The sequence below is a fragment of the Bubalus bubalis genome, chromosome 1 (genome assembly GCF_019923935.1).
Source record: "Bubalus bubalis isolate 160015118507 breed Murrah chromosome 1, NDDB_SH_1, whole genome shotgun sequence".
NCBI classification, from domain to species: Eukaryota; Metazoa; Chordata; class Mammalia; order Artiodactyla; family Bovidae; genus Bubalus; species Bubalus bubalis.
In genome coordinates, this window is record NC_059157.1 from 97,291,850 (window position 1) to 97,311,661 (window position 19,812).

Genomic DNA, 19,812 nt, shown 5'->3' on the forward strand with positions numbered 1-19,812 from the left:
TAATATTAAGTGTGATGTAATGTGAAGTACCCATAAAGCACTTCTGCTGCTTACAGAAATATAATTGTCTCCAGGAAAAGTACTTATTTGAGTTACAAATAAGCAGCTTTTTTCATGGAACATCGTTTTGAAAGAAAAACTGGCAGCCAACTATGGTATTCATACTTGGGTATTTGGCAAGCATTTTTGCAAAAAAAAAAAAAAATGGATGTAGAGAGCCTGTCACTTCAAGAAAAACAACTAACAAGCTTAATAAATTTCAAGTTTTGCAAGCTAAAATTAAAATTTTGGAAAATTTTATCTGCCATCACAAGCTTGGCCTCTTGCCAATGCTCAAAGACTTTTCTGGTGAGATTGGTGGGATATTAATGAACATGATATTTGGATATTATATAATAAAATGAGCTACCATTTGAAAGATCTGCATTATTCAGTGAATCATTACTTTCCAAATGACCAATGCATGATATTACACATCTATTAAAAATGGAAGATAGACCAGTGAATTTTAATGTAACAGTATTATTCTGGTCTAAGATTACACAATGTACTTAACTTCTAATCAATTATCATTTGTCAAATTTTAGTGGGTAGAAAGAATAAAAGCTGTAATTAACTGATAAGGTCATTAAAATATCCTCTCCATTTATATATTTATGTGAGGCCATATTTTCTTCATCTACTTCAACCAAAACAACAGATAACAACAGATAAAATGCAGAAGCAGATATGAGAATCAAGGTTCAGTTCAGTTCGGTTCAGTTCAGTTTCTCAGTCGTGTCTGACACTTCGCAACCCCATTGACTGCAGCACGCCAGGCCTCCTTGTCCATCACCAACTCCTGGAGTTTACTCAAACTCTTGTCCATCGAGTTGGTGATGACATCCAACCATCTCACCCTCTGTTGTCCCCTTCTCCTCCTGCCTTCAATCTTTCCCATCATCAGGGTCTTTTCAAATGAGTCAGCTCTTCACATCAGGTGGACAAAATATTGGAGTTTCAGCTTCAACATCAGACCTTCCAATGAACATCCAGGACTGATCTTCTTTAGGATGGACTGGTTGGATCTCCTTGCAGTCCAAGGGACTCTCAAGAGTCTTCTCCAACACCACAATTTAGAAACATCAATTCTTTGGCAGTCAGCTTTCTTCATAGTCCAACTCTCACATCCATACATGACTACTGGAAAAACCATAGCTTTGACTAGATGGACCTTTGTTGGCAAAGTAATGTCTCAGCTTTTTAATATGCTGTCTAGGTTGGTCAATAACTTTTCTTCCCCGAGCAAGGCTCTTCTAATTTCATGGCTGCAATCACCATCTGCAGTGATTTTAGAGCCCCCCAAAATAAAGCCTGTCACTGTTTCCATTGTTTCCCCTTCTATTTGCCATGAAGTGATGGGACCAGATGCCATGATCTTAGTTTTCTGAATATTGAGTTTTAAGCCAACTTTTTCACTCTCTACTTTCACTTTCATCAAGAGGCTCTTTAGTTCTTTGCTTTCTGCCATAAGGGTGGTGTCATCTGCATATCTGAGGTTATTGATAGCTCTCCTGGCATGTCTTCTATTAATTCATGCATTTAAAACATTTGCAAATATATAAACAATGCTATGGTTTTTGTGATTTTTTCTTTTGGAAGATATAAGTATTTTTTCATAAAAATGTCATATATGTTAACATATATTGGGTTTACCTTTTTAATGAATTAATATCAAGATTTATTTAGTTTTCATCTCTAATATGGACTATTGAGTGATAATAATTCATAAACAAAAGTTCTGTGGTGCTCAATTTTTACAAGTGAAAAAGAGTCCTGTGACCAAAACTTTTGACAGTTATAGCCCTAAGGTTAAAGAAATTCTAGACCAGCAGCCATTGTGACATCAGCTTCAGGTCAGCCTATGAAGGATTTCACACAATTGCTCAGTATTTCACAGAGCTCTCCAGCTGAACTGCCCTATAAGAAGCTAACCATCGAAGAGGGCCTGCTATTGTCCTTGATGTTCTCCATAGGACATTCAACAATGTCACCGGGAAAGATACCCAACAAAGAGTAAGAGAAAAACCATTTCATTCTTCAATTTCTTTGCTTCTTTCTTTGATTTTGGTCAGGTTTCCCAACACTTTGTCTCTTGTTTCATTATGCAAGATGTACAAACTTCAAGCCAAAAGGGTAAAAGCTGCTGCTGGGCAGATGTGGAATTCAAATTTCTCCAAGATCAGACAATCTCTTAAAAATGCTTACCACAAATGTAAGAATCAGTATCCGAATTCAACCAGATGTCCAACTATGACTTCCCATGATTGTGATCAAGAGGACCTTAATGCTGATGAAGAAATTAATCTTCTAGTAATGCTCCAAGATATTAAAACCACCCAGCTTGAACTCCTCAGCCAAATGACTGGCATGATCTGTGCATTATCAAAAATCCAGGAAAAGACTGATTTCTTTCAGAAGCAGATGCAAGTCCTGGAAACCAAAATGAATGTTAATGAAAATAAACAGTGTGCAACAGCTGAAGATATCTTCTCTGTGAAGGAAGACGTTGATGCTTTAAAGAAGAAGGTGACAGAGCTGGGAAACCAGAATTCTTGCTCCAATGTACATTGTTTAGAGGTCCTGGATGGGGAAAAGGGTAAAGAGATCCTAGAACTTCTTCACAAAGTCACACAATCAGAAACTCTGAAGAACACACTGACCTCTATAGATTCTGAAGTCTCTTCAGCAGAACCAGAGAAAGTACTCAGTTATCCTAAGTCCACTGATCATCTTGAGGAAAAAACAGTATCTCCCCAGATCAAAGCTCTGAAGAAAAGTAACTATCAAAATGCATTAAGAAGCTTCCAAAAAGCAAAGTCAAATATTTATATTTACCCGGACTTTAATACATGGATCAAGCTAACTTTTGTCCATGGAGGAAAGTGGAGATTTTTCCTCAGCGCAACCAAGTTAGAGGAATTCATCCAGTGGCTTCTTTCCAGGCCAACCCTCCCTCCTGAGGAACCACAAGTCATAACCCAGAAGTATTGTCTTTTCACTGGGCCTATCACAAACTTGACCACCATCTGTGTCTCTGTTTTCAACTACATTTATTGTCTTTTTGGTTCCTCAAAAGAGGAAGTAACTCGACTATAGAGTAATTTTCTGCTTTGCTTGGTACAAAATAAATGTAACCTGGCCATGCCAAGCATTCACATGTCTTTGTGGTTGCTGTGAACTCCTTGGTAGTTAAGTTAGCTCACTGCGGGTTGGCTGCCCGCAAAGTTTCTTTATGTCTACAGTAAGTTGAGGCATATCATCCCATTAGACAATTGTGGTGCATTTTCTGCCAAGTTTCTTATTTTCCCAAAAGCAATTCATGAGGACTCCTCCAGTGCCCATTTCATAGATAACTAGAAACAAAGAATAAAGGGGTCCAAAATGAGAAACACTTTTAGTAGCCCCCACTATCGTCTTAGTGGCCTCTGCAGATAAGATCTGTGACACAGAGACAGATTCTACTAATAAAATTTTAAATAGCATAGACTGCAAAAGATAACACGGACACAGTTAGAGCTATAAAAATGTAAGGCACTGAAAGGACAAGTATTGCCAGGAAAACATTCATTCCAAAATTGGGATTTTTCTTTCAGCTTCATCTCTATCAAACAATTGGAAAAGGGGGAAAAGCTGAATATGGTATTGGGTTGTTTGTTTGTTTGTTTTTTTCACATTTTCATGAAATGAGACAAATGCCATATCTTACAGGTTTGATACAGAGGAAAAGGCAAAATCCAAGGATGGATTTGTGAACTAAGTTAAATCTTGACACTATACCACTATAGAATATTATGTGACAAAGTCTTTTTTTTTTTCTTCAGATGAACCATATAAATACTACACATCCAGGGTGGACTTCATTCCTGGACATAATAGGAGGTTGCCATTGTAATGTAATTTTTCTAAATATCATGCTAATTAACTGCAAAAAAAAAACAAAAAAACTTTCCTTCACCACTAGTTAGTACATGAAATCTACCAATAGAGAATCATAAGCTGTTAAACTACAAATATTCTTGGCAAATGTACTATTTTAAACTACTCTCAGTTAATCCTTTGAAAGAGGGCTTTGGCAGTTAGCAAAGAACAACCATTTCAAATGAGGAAACAGCAGCTAAGGTGAGTATAGAAGAAACTAAGGGAGAAGTAGGCTAAGAAGACACAACATTGTCTGGAGCCAGTCTGGTAATAATTATACAGCACAACTTTTTCATCTACAAATGCATTTTATTTGACCTTTCTTTACAAATGTACAGATAAGATGTACACAAAAGTAACTGAAAATATGTCAGTATGTGATAGGGGCAGCATGGATCATCTTATCATCAGTTCAGTTCAGTCGCTCAGTCGGGTCTGACTCTTTGCGACCCCATGGACTGCAGCACGTCAGGCCTCCCTGTCCATCACCAACTCCCGGAGTTCACTCAGACTCACGTCCATTGAGTGTGTGATGCCATCCAACCATCTCATCCTCTGTCGTCTCATTCTCTTCCTGCCTTCAATCTTTCCCAGCATCAGGGTTTTTTCCAGTCAGTTAGTTCTTCACACCAGGTGGCCCAAGTATTGGAGTTTCAGCTTCAGCATCAGTCTTTCCAATGAATATTCAGGACTGATCTCCTTCAGAATGTACTGGTTGGATCTCCTTGCAGTCCAAGGCACTCTCAAGAGTCTTCTCCAACACCACAGTTCAAAAGCATCAATTCTTTGGCACTCAGCTTTCTTTATAGTCCAACTCTCATATCCATACATGACTACTGGAAAAACCATAGCTTTGACTAGACAGACTTTTGTTGGCAAAGTAATATCTCTGCTTTTTAATATACTGTCTAGGTTGGTCATTACTTTTCTTCCAAGGAGCAAGCGTCTTTTAATTTCATGGCTGCAGTCTTTTAATTTCATCCTATCATGCTGCTGCTAAGTCGCTTCAGTCGTGTCCGACTCTGTGCGACCCCATAGATGGCAGCCCACCAGGCTCCGCCGTCCCTGGGATTCTCCAGGCAAGAACACTGGAGTGGGTTGCCATTTCCTTCTCCAGTGCATGGAAGTGAAAAGTGAAAGTGAAGTCGCTCAGTCGTGTCTGACTCTCAGCGACCCCATGGACTGCAGCCTACCAGGCTCCTCCATCCATGGGATTTTCCAGGCAAGAGTACTGCAGTGGGGTGCCATTGCCTTCTCCCATCCTATCATATACCTATTTAAAACAAGGATATCTGTTAAATAGGTAAGAGTGCTAACAAAGGGCTAACAGTGCTAACATAGTAAAATACCAGTCCAGTAAAGGCAGCAGAAAACTCTCTTTCTCTACTGACTACCAGAGATATCCTTAAAGAACAGCTGAGCTCTAGCCAAGCCCACTGGATGTGCCCCTCACATCAGAGTAACTAGGGAAGTCTGCCATGACTCAGGCAGATGACCTCACAAGCAGCTTCTGGGAGAATAAGAAGTGACTCAGCTGGTATTTCCTGGGTCATCTGAGCCTCTATATTAATGCACACTTTCACTTTTTCTCCCTTAGGTGCCCCCTTAGCACTTGTCTAACATTTCTAGATAGGAAAAGAGTTTAGGTTAAAAGCCTGGAATCAGAAGACCTCAGTTCTGAACAGTCTTAAATTCTATACTCACAAGCTTTATGGTTTCTCATCTATCTTTTTTTTGTCATCTATAAAAAGGGAATCATTATATTTGTTCAGTAAGGGACAGTGGAAGGTAAAAGAAAAAGTAGAAGACATTCCCTGTGTAGACATATAATGTCCAGTGGGACATGCAAAAGACATACACACAACTCTAAGGTATGACAGATGGGCAGCAAAGAGCAATATAAAAAGTGTTCCTGCTATCAGAGGAGAAGGAAGGTTGAGGGGCCTTGTAGTAAGGAAATAAAGCGGAGGGCAGTGGTGTAGTAAGGAGGAGGTGGTGAGGGGTGTACCAGGCAGAAGGAAAAACGAGAGCACAGGAGTGGGTAGGGAACATGGGAAATAAAAGCCATGAGGCACTTGATAAGTATAAAGTTCTGACAGGCTATCATTTTGACTCTTCTCTGGATCTCATTTTTCTCTTCAGGGATCCCCACTACGTTCGTTTTAACCTGTTTTGTACCTACATAAGGATGTTAGAGAAGAAGAAAGTGAGAAGGACACTACTTGATTTTCTCGGATCTCAAAATTTCCCTAATGATGACTGTCGTGTTAATTCACAAAAGTTCCCTGTGAGGAAAGATTTTGCTCTTGAGTCAATTATTTATTATCATCACCTAGACAAGCTCTCACCTGACTTGTTAAAATTATAACTCAATTTGAAGCTACATGCAAAAAAATAATTGCTTTCAAATTAACCTGCCTCTCAGCCTACGCACCTCCATCTCACTTGGCTCAGAGGAAGTGATGCCTCTCTTGTCCACCTTCCTCCTCCAGTGCCTCGTAGGGACTTAATCACTTGTTACTGTTCTTTCCTCCAGGTTAATCACCAGCTCCCAGTTCTTTGTGCTCAGTTTATACCAGTATCTGTTTGCTCGTTCCTGTGTTCCCCTCCTCTTTTGCTGATCTCCCATCATACTCTTTGAGAGCCCACCTGCCTGTCCCCACCTCCTCCTATCCCACTCTTTCCACAGCTCTTAGAATCAAGTCTTCCAAGCTCTCTCTTCTGGTCCTCTTCCCATCACTCTAGCAGATCCTTCTCAGTTTCTTAGACGATTCCCCTGCCACTAATAATTCCCTTAAAATACTGACGCTTCACTTTAATCATTCCCAAATCAAAGGAGTCCTAACCCAGCCTCTCCTGGGACATCTTCAGCTTTAGCTCCAAGTGACTACTTATCTTCTCCACCTGGATGAGTCTCAAACTCTTTACTTCCTAAAATTAACCTTAGTAGCTCTTCTTTCCTATGATTCAAACCTATTTCTCTTCCAGTATGCTTTTTATTAACGGCATTCCAGTGCAAACTATCGACATCACCAAACTGGAAATTACTCTCATCTTCTCCCTTACTTGCTATATTAATCATCAAACCTTTCCTTGTTTATCTTCCAACAATTTATGGAATCTATCCTCTGTCTCCGGAGAAGGCAATGGCACCCAACTCCAGTACTCTTGCCTGGAAAATCCCATGGATGGAGGAGCCTGGAAGGCTGCAGTCCAAGGAGTCGCTGATGGTCGGACACGACTGAGCGACTTCACTTTCACTTTTCACTTTCATGCATTGGAGAAGGAAATGGCAACCCACTCCAGTGTTCTTGCCTGGAGAATCCCAGGGACGGGGGAGCCTGGTGGGCTGCCATCTATGGGGTCTCACAGAGTCGGACACGACTGAAGTGACTTAGCTGTAGCAGTAGCAGTATCCTCTGTCTCTGTTCCCACTTCTGTTTTGGTTCAAGCCATCAGTTCAGTCAGTTCAGTTCAGTGACTCAGTCATGTCCAACTCTTTGCAACCCCATGGAGTGCAGCACGCCAGGCCTCCCTGTCCATCACCAACTCCCAGAGTTTACTCAAACTCATGTCCATCGAATCGGTGATGCCATCCAACCATCTCATCCTCTGTTGTCCCCTTCTCCTCCTGCCTTCAATATTTCCCAGCATCAGGGTCTTTTCCAGTGCGTCAGTTCTTTGCATCAGGTGGCCAAAGTACTGGAGTTTCAGCTTCAACATCAGTCCTTCCAATGAACACCCAGGACTGATCTCCTTTAGGATGGACGTGTTGGATCTCCTTGCAGTCCAAGGGACTCTCAAGAGTCTTCTCCAACACCACAGTTGAAAAGTATCAATTCTTTGGTGCTCAACTTTCTTTATAGTCCAACTCTCACATCCATACATGACTACTGGAAAAGCCATAGCCTTGACTAGACAGACTTTTGTTGGCAAAGTAATGTCTCTGTTTTTTAATATACTGTCTAGGTTGGTCATAACTTTTCTTCCAAGGAGCAAGGGTCTTTTAATTTCATGGCTGCAGTCACCATCTGCAGTGATTTTGGAGCCCCAAAAAATAAAGTCTGACACTGTTTCCACTGTTTCCCCATCTATTTCCCATGAAGTGATGGGACTGGATGCCATGATCTTCGTTTTCTGAATGTTGAGCTTTAAGCCAACTTTTTCACTCTCTACTTTCACTTTCATCAAGAGGCTTTTTAGTTCCTCTTCACTTTCTGCCATAAGGGTGGTGTCATCTGCATGTCTGAGGTTATTGATATTTCTCCTGGCAATCTTGATTCCAGCTTGTGCTTCTTCCAGCCCAGCGTTTCTCATGATGTACTCTGCATATAAGTTAAATAAGCAGGGTGACAATATACAGCCTTAACATACTCCTTTTGCTATTTGGAACCAGTCTGTTGTTCCATGTCCAGTTCTAACTGTTGCTTCCTGACCTTCATACAGGTTTCTCAGGAGGCAGGTCAGGTGGTCTGGTATTCCCACCTTTTTCAGAATTTTCCACAGTTTATTGTGATCCACACAGTCAAAGACTTGGGTATAGTCAATAAAGCAGAAATAGATGTTTTTCTGGAACTCTCTTACTTTTTCCATGATCCAACAGATGTTGGCAATTTGATCTCTGGTTCCTCTGCCTTTTCTAAATCCAGCTTGAACATCTGGAAGTTCACGGTTCATGTTCTGCTGAAGCCTGGCTTGGAGAATTTTGAGCATTACTTTATTAGCCTGTGAGATGAGTGCAGTTGTGCAGTAGTTTGAGCGTTCTTTGGCATTGCCTTTCTTTGGGATTGGAATGAAAACTGGCCTTTTCCAGTCCTGTGGCCACTGCTGAGTTTTCCAAATATGCTGGCCTATTGAATACAGCACTTTCACAGCATCATCTTTCAGGCTTTGAAATAGCTCAACTGGAATTCCATCACCTCCACTAGCTTTGTTCGCAGTGATGCTTCCTAAGGTCCACTTGACTTTGCATTCCAGGATGTCTGGCTTTAGGTGAGTGATGATACCATTGGGATTATCTGGGTCGTGAAGCCATAACATCTCTCTATGAATGAAACGTTTTCCTTCTTGGTATCCCAGGCTCTACAATGTCCATAATCTGATCCTAAAAGGGTAATTTTTTTAAATTTTTTTTTATTTTTAAACTTTACATAGTTGTATTAGTTTTGCTAAACATCAAAATGAATCCGCCACAGGTATACATGTGTTCCCCATCCTGAACCCTCTTTTCTCCTCCCTCCCCATACCATCGGTGAAACAAAGATAATTTTTAACTTATTTTTATTGAGGCAACATTGGTTTATAAAATTACATAAGTTTCATCTGTACCACATTATACATCTAGTTCTCCATACCCTACAGTGTGCTCACCACCAAAGATTTAGTTTCCATCCACCACCAGTTGACCCCCTTTACCCATTTTGCCCTCTCCCCTACCCATTCCCCTCTGGTAACCACTACTCTGTTCTCTATCTGTGTGTTTGGTTTGGTTTAGTTTCATTTATTTTGTTTGTTTGTGATTCCACAGGCTGGAAAAAGGTAGCTAGAAAGTTTCATTTTTTTTCCTCCCAGTTTTACTGACACACAGCATCATTTAAGGTACATGGCAGAATGATTTGACTCACATACACCATGAAATGAATACAATAAATTTAGTGAACATCCATCATCTCATACAAATTCAAAATTAATTAAAAATAAAAACATTTTCATTGTGATGAGAATTCTTTGGACTTACTAACTTAACAACTTTCATATATAACATACAGCAGTGTTAATTATATTAATCACATTATACACCACATCCCTAGTACTTATCTTACCTAAGCTGGAAGTTTGTACCTTTTGACCACCTTTATCCAATTCCCCTCCTCTGCCTCTGGTAACGACAAATCTTTCTCTGTAAGTTTATTTGTTCGTTTGTTTTTTGAAGTATAATTGACCTACAATACTATGATAGTTCCCAGTGTAAAACATAGTGATTTAATATTTCTATACATTACAAAATGATCACCATGATAAGTCGAGTTGCCACCTGTTCAGTATAAAACGATATTATTGACTATGCATTGACTATATTCCCTATTCTGTATGTATGTATCACTTTCATGACTTGTAACTGAAGTTTGTACTTCTTAATTTCCCTCACCTATTTCATTCATCCCTATGCCCCTCTCCTCTGGCAAACTCCTGTTTGTGCTCTCTGTATCTGTGAATCTGTTTCTGCTTAGTTATATTTGTCAGTTTGTTTTGTTTTTTAGATTTCACATATAAGTGAATGTCTCTAATTTATTTGACTGAACATAATGGACCCTTTAGGTCCATCCATATGGATGCAAATTGCAAGATTTTGTCTTTTTATGGCTGGGTAGTATTCCATTGTGTATATAAACCATAACTTCTTTATCCGTTCACTCATGGCTGGGTAGTATTCCATTGTGTATATAAACCATAACTTCTTTATCCGTTCACTCACTGGTAGGTACTTTGGTCATTTCCACATACTGGCTATTGTAAATAATGCTGCAATGAAGTAAGGGAAGCATATATCTTTTCTAATTAACGTTTTCATATTCTTTGGATAAATACTCAGAAGTGGGATAGATGGATCATATGTTAGTTCTACTCTTGATTTTTTGAGGAATCTCCATACTGTTTTCCATAGTAGCAGTACCAATTTACATTCCTATCAACAGTGTATAAGGGTTCCATTTTCTCCACATCCTTGCTAACATTTGTTATTTACTGTCTTTTGGATAATAGGCATGAAGCAATATCTCGTTGTAGTTTTGATTTGCATTTCCCTAATAACTGGTGATGCTGAATATCTTTTCATAGAACTGTTGGCCATCTGTGTGTCTTCTTTAGAAAAATGTGTATTCGAGTTATATATCTAATTTTGAATCAGGTTGTATTTTTTTGTTATTGAGTTGTATGAGTTCTTCGTACATATTTTGGATATTAACTCTTTACTACACATATGATTTACAAACATCCTTCTCAATTTATCAGGCTGTCTTTTCATTTTGTTGATAGTTTCCTTTGCTGTACAAAAGCATTTTCGTTTGATGTAGTCCCATGTGTTTATATTTTCTTTTCCCTTGCCTGAGGATATACAGAAATATATTGCCAAGCCTGTCAAAGAGAGAGTGGGCTTTTTTTAAAACAGTTCTAAAATCTTTTTATTATTTCTCATAGTGAGGAGAATAAAATCCAAATTTCTTAGCAGAGCCTATGCAACCATTTCTATCCTGAATTTTTACGTTTGGAAAGTAGTGTCCTATAGTGGTAAGGCACAATGGCTTTGGTGTCAGACTCACCTGGTTCAAGAGCTGGCTCTGTCAGTCACCAGTCGTGTGACTTTGGAATTAAGCCAAAGCTTAAATTCCCAAAGGCTTAGTGTCCTTATTCCTAAAATAAAAATAATAATCATAAGTTATTGCCAGGCATTATGATGATGATGATTATATGAAGCCCTTAGCAATCTAATTGACATACAGTAAGTGTGAAATAAATGGTATGGTATTTACTAACAAGTTACTTCTTCATCCTCATCCTTCCATGATAGATTTACATGCAAACCACCATCCAATCACATGAATGTCTTGCATGTGTGTGTGTGCTCAGACACTTCAGTCGTGTCTGACTCTGTGAGACTCTGTGGACTGTAGCCCGCCAGGCTCCTCTTCCATGGGATTCTCCAGGCAAGAATAGTAGAGTGGGTTGCCATTCCCATCTCCAGGGGAATCTCCCCAGCCCAGCGATCCAACCCTTGTCTCTTATGTCTCCTGCATTGGCAGGCCGGTTCTTTACCACTAGCACCACTTGGGAATGTCTTGCAGATTTTTTTAAATCTTGTATCTTTGTTCTTGCTGCCCCTATGGCCTTGGATGCCTTTCTCTTATCTAGCTGATGAGCAAATAATTCATCATTTGAGTCTCACATATTTTTTTCCCCTCAGACACCTCTACCTCAGTCTCTCTGTGGCAGAAGCTGGAGACTCTCACAAAACCCCTGTCAGTGGTGACGCTGATTCTGTATACATGTAATACATATTGCCATTGTGTGTTCACATGTGTCTCCTTCATAACATTTTGAGTTTTTGTGTTAGAGATAGAAACTTACTTGTTTATCTTGAACACCATAACCCATTTTACCAATAGATTCTCAGTAAATATTTTTGAATTAAAAAAAATACAGAAAAGAAAGCATCCTCCTCCTCCACAAAAAAGTGGGTATAACTAGATGAATGGTTATAACATATATGCCAAACATGAAAACACCTGCACATTCACCAGATGTCTCAAACCATTCTTGGGGCTCTCAAATTAAGTACAAATACTGGACAGGCAGCATTTGACAATGAAAAGAGCAGGAACATTAAAGACAGAACAGTATTTATTTACTGAACTTTATTATGTATAAGGCACTGCGAGGAGTTGAGTATACAATGGTGAATTTCATAACTACATGATTTTAGCAAATTCCTTAAGCCTTATATTTTTCAGTTTTTTCAACTCTAAATTTGTATCATAAGGCTGTTGTGTTAATTAAATGAGACCATGTATATAACCTGCCCAGAAGAGTGCCTGACTCAGTAGATCCTTAACAAATGGTAGTTATTTCCTTCCTTCTCTAGGCTAGATGTTAAAAGAGGGCATGAAGGTGAACAGACATGGGTCCTGACTCAGTGAGCTCCCATTTAGAACTCTGCTTCCTTTCATCAACCATAAAGGACTCCAGACAAACAATAAACCAAGTGACAGACTGAATACAAAAGCTCCAAACCAACTCTTGACTCCCTCATCCAAAGAATAGTGTGACAAGAATAAGATAGGGTGTGACCCTCTCCTCCTAGTCTGGGCATTCAACCAACATGCCATCATTTGTAACAGCCATTCACCAACCTTTAATTGCACACTACAAAAATAAGCATCAGAGAAAAGTATTGGGGCAGCGGGGGAAGACACTCAATTTAAGATAAATAATTTCGTTCAGTTGGAATACTTGCTAGCAAAGATACAGACACTAGAGCATCCTGTTTATTCAAAACCAACACTCACCAACGTTTATTGAAATGTGACTCTATGCCAGGAACTAGCTGAGCTCAATGTGAACCAAGAGAGATAGAAATGACACAAACTTTCTTTTCGTTTCATGAAAAAAGAACGTACTTTCCAATAGCTTTCTCTACACTTGCCAGTTATTTTGGCTGGTTGCTTTGATTTGGAGTAGAAAGCCACATACTTTATTTAAAACTTAATTTAGTTTTGTCACAGGGCACAACTCAAGTCTCATTTAGAAAAAGACATTGCTATTCCTAAGAGTAATGTTTTAAGGTTAATTCTTCAAGCTACAAAACTGCAACTTTTTTATTAATATATACGTCCAAAATATAGACTGTCCCTAACATATCAATAGATTATGCTCCAAAACTTCATTTGTAAATCCACTGAATACAATTCAAGACACGTATTACAAAGAAACAGCACTAGAGCTGTATTTGAGACCAACTTGTAAAAGTTGATTGAACCACAATACACCTGAGATACTGGTATACATTTAACTACAGAGCTAAGCTTTTGTGCATTCTCATGCCAAACTGTATTCAGGAAAATAACTAAAAGAGCAGTATCCCAACATGCAATCAGGGGCCCCGATTCTGATAGTAGAGTGAAAATTTCACAGGTTGATGGTACCAGGAGGATACCTTGAGGAAGAGGGAGACAAAGGACAGGATTCCAATGGGGACCACGTCAGGAACTGTAGGGATGAAAAGCTGAGATGGGAGATTTGGGGCAAGAGAGAGAAGGCTCCATGTGGCTCCTGAAAATTTAGTCCAAGGAATAAGAGCCGAAGTGGGACCAGAGTCATCTTTTACAGTAATGAGGGACTGGACGCTGGAATAGGAGGGAGACGGTTTATATTAACACATGTAAAGCACCTGGCCTAAGTCTTGGCACACAGCAGTATTCAATAAAAAGTGATGGAGCCATTACAGATGGTGAGGGGGCAGTAAAACGTTTAGGCTTTGCTCCATTGTTTGCCTTCTGGAATACAGTCTACTTGGACTCCATGTGAGAAGCATGGAACTCCAAGCCTCTCTGAACTATGAACTATCAGTGGTCTATGGAGTTAGTGGAGCAGGACTATGGCTGGACTAATGGAACATGCAGGTAAAAATATTGCTCTTGTGAGGCTCTTGTAATGAAGATAGTATAAGTCTGCATAGCCCCTCATTTCCCTCTTCCCCAGCCCATTGTTTTCACCTAAAGCTTGAAGTGGAAGAGTGTAGGACATAGGGATATGCACCCCAGTCAGAGGCAGAGCAAAGCAGAAGGGGAAGGACGAGGGAAAGACAAAAGAAAACTCACAACAGGAATGAGAAACAGCTGAAGTGGAGGAGCAGCCTTTCATATACTAAGGACAGTGGTGGTGGTTTAGTTGCTAGGTCGTGTCTGACTCTTGTGACCCCATGGACTATAGCCCGCCAGGCTCCTCTGTCCATGGGATTCTCCAGGCAAGAATACTGGAGTGGGTTTCCATTTCCTTCTCCAGGGGATCTTCTCGACCCAGGAATTCTTCCCAGGATTCTTCCCGACCCAGGAATCAAACCCAGGTCTCCTGCATTGCAGGCAAATTCTCTACTGACTGAGCTACGAAGGAAGCCCTAAGGGCAATGCCACCAGGCAGAAGGCACTACACCATATGCTCTGAAAACACTTTTTAAAAAAGGCAGTACCTCCATAGGCAGTTAAACCAAATGTGACGGTCATCCTCTTTCTATTTTGGGGTTACATTTTAGCTCTAAAGAATCTGAAAAAGCTTCCAGGAACAGCTCTCCACAGGACTCTTCCAATCTTCTCCTTCAGTCAAGGGTCTCACCTACTTTTAGACATCTCTGCTCTCTCCAACTGTTACGCAGGAAAGGAAAAGAAATGCATAAAAATGTGCCCAGGTGAGAGTCTGATGATGCATTCTTTTCTGCCAGTCCTTTCAGAAGGGGTGCTCTCATGAGAAAAGATCCTGAAGGTATGACACATCTTTTGGATATCAGAAAATTGAAATGTGGGTATGACTCTCATTTATAAGTGGCCCTGAGTCAACTTATCCTTGCCAACTATAAAGATAATAATTGCTAGAGGTACAGGTTGTAATTGGATCACCGGTATCAGTGACAGGGTTATTTGTTGTTATAGTAATATTAACAAAATTATGCCTAAGGCAGTCTAATTAGAATAGCACCACAGGTGACGCAACTGGCATTTTCAATATGTTATCTAACAGGTATGATCCAAGACAAGTCAGAGCTGACTTAATGAAGTTTCTGATCAGAGGCTGTTCTGAAGACAGTGAGTTATTGAAGGAGACAAGAAGGAACTGATGAGTGGCAGATTTGTGCAGGCTCTCTGAGGACAACAAAAAGCAGCGGAATTTATTGGATTCAATCTTGCTCCTTCTTTCTCAGCAGCAGGATCCCAAAGTCATAAATGTTATCTATGAAAAGAAGCCTAAAGATCACCTAGTTCGGTTATATTCAAGTGAGCTTTTTAAAATCTCCTGGCAGATCAACATCATGATTTTTCCATGGGTCAAGGGGCATAAACTTATCACCACCCCATTTGAGAATCATGACTAAAAGCAGCAGCATAATGTAGGGACTAAGAACAAACACTTAAATATTAGATAGCCCTGAATTAATAAGAGATAGAGCTTCCCTGGTGGCTCAGATGGTAAATAATCTGTCTGCAATGCAGGAGACCTGGGTTCCAACCCTGGGTTGGGAAGGATCCCCTGCAGAAGAGAATGGCAACCCACTCCAGTATTCTTGCCTGGAGAATTCCGTGGACAGAGGAGCCTGGTGGGCTACAGTCCATGGGGTCACAGAGTCGGACACAATTAAGCGACTAACACTTTCACTTTTCAATAAGAGATATGTTACTCACTAGTTGCGTGACCTTGCTTTGTTTCTTGCCGGGGTCCAGCCCCAGCTGATCCAGGGTATTCGAAGGAGAGACGGCATAGGCGAGGGTCAGGAAACAACTGCTTAATTACACGTTAATTAAGGATACAAAGAGTAATAGAATGAGGATAGCTCAGTAGGAAAATTCAGTGGAGAAAAGAGGCTGAGTAGCTTGGTTTACGCGGGAGACCAATAAAACTTCAAGACAAGAAGTTTGCACCACTTACGTAGGCCGCAGGCGTCCTTCCGTTCTCCCGAAGGAGAGGAGACACTGAGGCCTCCCCGGTCGGATCTTAGAAGCCCAGGCATAATTAGCAAGCATGGTGGGTTCCGCGCTCCAGATGGAGACTCAGCTAGAATTTGGGAGAGAGAATTACATGGGGAAACCAAGTTTCAGTGAACAAGGCCCGCACTTTATTTTCCAAAGTAGTTTTTATATCTTAAGTTATGCATAGAGGATAATGGGGGAAGGGGTGGAGTCATGCAAGGACAGCAGTTCCTGGTTCTAATCTAAGCCAGGCTTTCAAACTTATCATATGCAAAAGTTCAGGTGATTGACATCATCTTCTGGCCCGGAGGCCTGTTAACATTTTAAGAAACTTATTTTTCTCTAAAGGTGATTATTCCAAAGTCAGGCACCAGCCTCCAAAAAAGCATTGGACAAAGCTGCATTTTACATTTCTATACACCCATTATATCAATCAATACACTGCCAAGGACACAGTAGGTAAGGAGTATGGAGACTTAGCAGCAAACATTGGCCCAACAAGTGAAAAACCCTTCACCAATACAATTTCTAATCAATCTTTTAACTACTCAAAGGAATCTGTGTTTAGGCAGTTTAGAACATCTCCTGCCTCTCACAGTTGGGAGGCTCTGAACAATCACATGTGGCCGGAAAAACCTATTCAGGCAGGCTAGAGGATTTCCAAAGGAGTTTGTAGGTTAAACACTGTCACACCCAGGAATTATTAACTGGAGCTGTAAGCTAACTCTTTTTTCAGAGAGAGGTAGTGGGGGACAGCCCCCTCTAAAGTCAGAGGTGTAGGTGAAAGCACAAAGCAGAAAGTAGGCAGACTCTGGTTTGGGGGTAGATGCTCGAGAATTTCCAGGGGGACTCCTGAGGCTCGATCCTGCCTTTGCGAATGCCGAGCCTCCTTCCTCATGACCTTTGTCATGGGCGGAGTTCCTCACGCTGGCTCCCGGCAGTGATAGAATTCCAGTTGAGCTATTCCAGATCCTGAAAGATGATGCTGTGGAAAGTGCTGCACTCAATATGCAATATGCACTCAATATGCAATATGCCGGCTCCCGGCAGTTTCTTAAATTTTCTGAGCCAATTTCCCTCTCTCTAAACTGGGATTATCACAAAATATAATGCAATTTCATGTGCTGAGAATGAAATGAGGAAAAGTCCCTAACTCAGCATCTAACATACGGATTTCTCAGCCTCAATAGTTACAAGAGCCAATCCCTCATAATAAATCCCTTCCCATGTATTTACTCTATTCATTTGGACTCTCTGCAGAACCCTAGTACATATACTATTACTATTGAATTTATTATTGAATACTGCAGCTATCCAGTATGTTGAGGCAGAAAAAGACTGAGGAGCAAAATGTTAGTCCAACTCTCTCAAGAGGAACCTTGAACTTCCATAGATAGAAGTGACTTGCCTAAAGTTACCTATCTTAGAAGAGCCTGGACCAGATACCAGATGGTGGGTCTGGTGCTCCTTAGGCCACAAAACTCATCATAATATAGAATAAAGTTTTACTATGTGTGTGTGTTAGTTGCTTAGTCATGTCTGACTCTTTGTGACCCCATGGACTATAGCCTGCCACCAGGCTCCTCTGTCCATGTAATTCTCCAGGCAAGAACACCAGAGTGGGGTTGTCATTCCCTTCTCCAGGAGATCTTCCCAACCCAGGGATTGAACCTTGGTCTCCTGCATTGCAGGCAGATTCTTTACCATCTGAACCACCAGGGAAGTCCCTAAATATATTGTATTATATATAATGGAGACAATTAAATGTTCCTTATTCTGAATTTCAAACACAGGTGAGTAAGTGAAAGTCACTCAGTTGTGTCTGACCCTTTGCAACCCCCTAGACTATACAGTCTGAGGAATTCTCCAGGTCAGAATACTGGAGTGGGTAGCCTTTCCCTTCTCCAGGGGATCTTCCCAACCCAGGGAGTGAACCCAGGTCTCCCGCATTGCAGGCAGATTCTTTACCAGCTGAGCCACAGGGGAGGCCCCAGAGCAAATTATAATCTAACTAGGAAAGCAACATTAATTATGGCTACTTTTGCTCAATTGTATCTGACTCTTTGCAGCCCCATGGACTGTAGCCTCCCAGGTTCCTCTGTCCATGGAATTTTCCAGGCAAGCATACTGGAGTGGGTTGCCACTTCCTACTTCAGGGGATCTTGCCAACGTAGGGATCAAACCTGCATCTCTTGTGTCTCCTACACTGGCAGCTGGATTCTTTACCACTAGCACCACCTGTAAGATCATAGTTGTTTTTACTTATTATTTCCCTACAGTCTCTCAATTAAGAAAAGAACTCTCCACCCTGAGAAAATATATGAAAAAGGATCCTAATTTAATTTTCTTCTCTTTATTTGTTCTAACATTCTGGTTCTTCTATGGCTTCCAACAAATTAATTATTTTTTTAATTTCTAAGGAGGAGTAGGAAGTTTTTGTTTTTTTTCAGCCCACTGAAAATGACTTTTAGAATAAGCAAGTTTTGCAGAACTTTGATCATAACAACAATGTAAAGGAATTCAAGAATAACATAGAGAAAATAATTATATATAAGTTTCAGATTTTTTAAAATTCCTGAATCTAAGAGAAGATAGATTGCAGAGTTCCCCCTCTTCTGTTTTTTTTTTTTAAATCATAGCTTTTAAACTTTCACAATTGTAAAATCTATTTCAATGTATTTATAACTTTGAGAATACTATTAATATATGACTTAGCAGCCTAAAGAAAACTGAAAAAATTGGAAAGATTCAATTCACTATGACTCATTTAAATGGACCAAAGAACTAGCAGCCTCAGATTCATTTCTCTGTCAATTTATTAAAATAAGCTCAGCTCACAGACAAATGGAATTTTTAATCAGGAGTGAAATTTCCCCAGCCAACTCTTCTGGTCTCTTGTTAATTGAATGTGCAGAATATCCTTTAAAGAAAGACATGTGTGGACATGACAGGGCTGGGTTACACTGGACCCGTCTTCCCCACTGTGCTCTCCTGCTGTCCCTATGTGGCTAAGAAGCCCTGAAACTCATCTCAATCCCAAACTCCTCAATTCTGTGCAATTTTCTTAAATAGGCCCCTTTCTAGGACATACATTGGAAAAGAAAACAAAGAAGCTATGTCCTCCTCTCAGTCTGTCAAAATCAATGATTTTAATCTGCCAAATTGGCCCCAACTCCATTGAAATACATCTCAAATTAAGTGAGGCAGCACCAGGTTCCTCCTACTATTGTCTTGGGTTTATCTCACCATGGTCATAGAGGATTCATTCATGCAATAATTTAACAGTCACTAAAAGCCTACTATATACCAGATACCACACTAAGTACTTGGTAATATGTTGGTGAGTAAAACAGACATGATACTATCCTGAAGCTCCCAAGGAATGGCTTAGAGACCACATTCTTCCTAAAGATTTCTTTTCTCAGACACCACTCTGTTTTCAGTTTATTCAGAGCCACTGTTGTTTGGTGACTCACTTCCTCTGCTTTGGCCTGGGCCGTGACTTGCCACTTCTGTCTCCTCCTGGAGTGCTTCCTCAGTCCCCTATTGCCAAGTGATAGACATTGCGGATTGGACTACCCAAGAGTTATTTCCCACCCTTTTCCACCATGATGCCTCCATC

At 40.4% G+C, this 19,812-nt stretch overlaps 1 protein-coding gene and 1 long non-coding RNA gene across 2 annotated transcripts; one reads left to right on the top strand and one right to left on the bottom strand.

The window, feature by feature from the left end:
* The first annotated feature begins 1,434 nt into the window (after nucleotides 1-1,434).
* Nucleotides 1,435-3,392, top strand: CCDC54 (coiled-coil domain containing 54). Its single transcript, XM_044941462.2, has one exon. The coding sequence runs from the start codon at nucleotides 2,152-2,154 to the stop codon at nucleotides 3,136-3,138; it is 987 nt and encodes a 328-aa protein (XP_044797397.2). The 5' UTR covers nucleotides 1,435-2,151; the 3' UTR covers nucleotides 3,139-3,392.
* A 5,831-nt stretch (nucleotides 3,393-9,223) lies between these two features.
* Nucleotides 9,224-16,209, bottom strand: LOC123333247. The gene is made up of 3 exons (XR_006550479.2): nucleotides 16,150-16,209; nucleotides 11,280-11,370; nucleotides 9,224-11,094 (listed from the first exon to the last, which is right to left on the bottom strand). It is a non-coding gene; the product is annotated as an uncharacterized LOC123333247 (long non-coding RNA).
* Between the last annotated feature and the right edge of the window lie 3,603 nt (nucleotides 16,210-19,812).

What these genes read in the sequence shown, in the direction of transcription:
- CCDC54 (XM_044941462.2), top strand. Translation starts at nt 2,152, where the DNA reads ATGTACAAACTTCAAGCCAAAAGGGTAAAAGCTGCTGCTGGGCAGATG.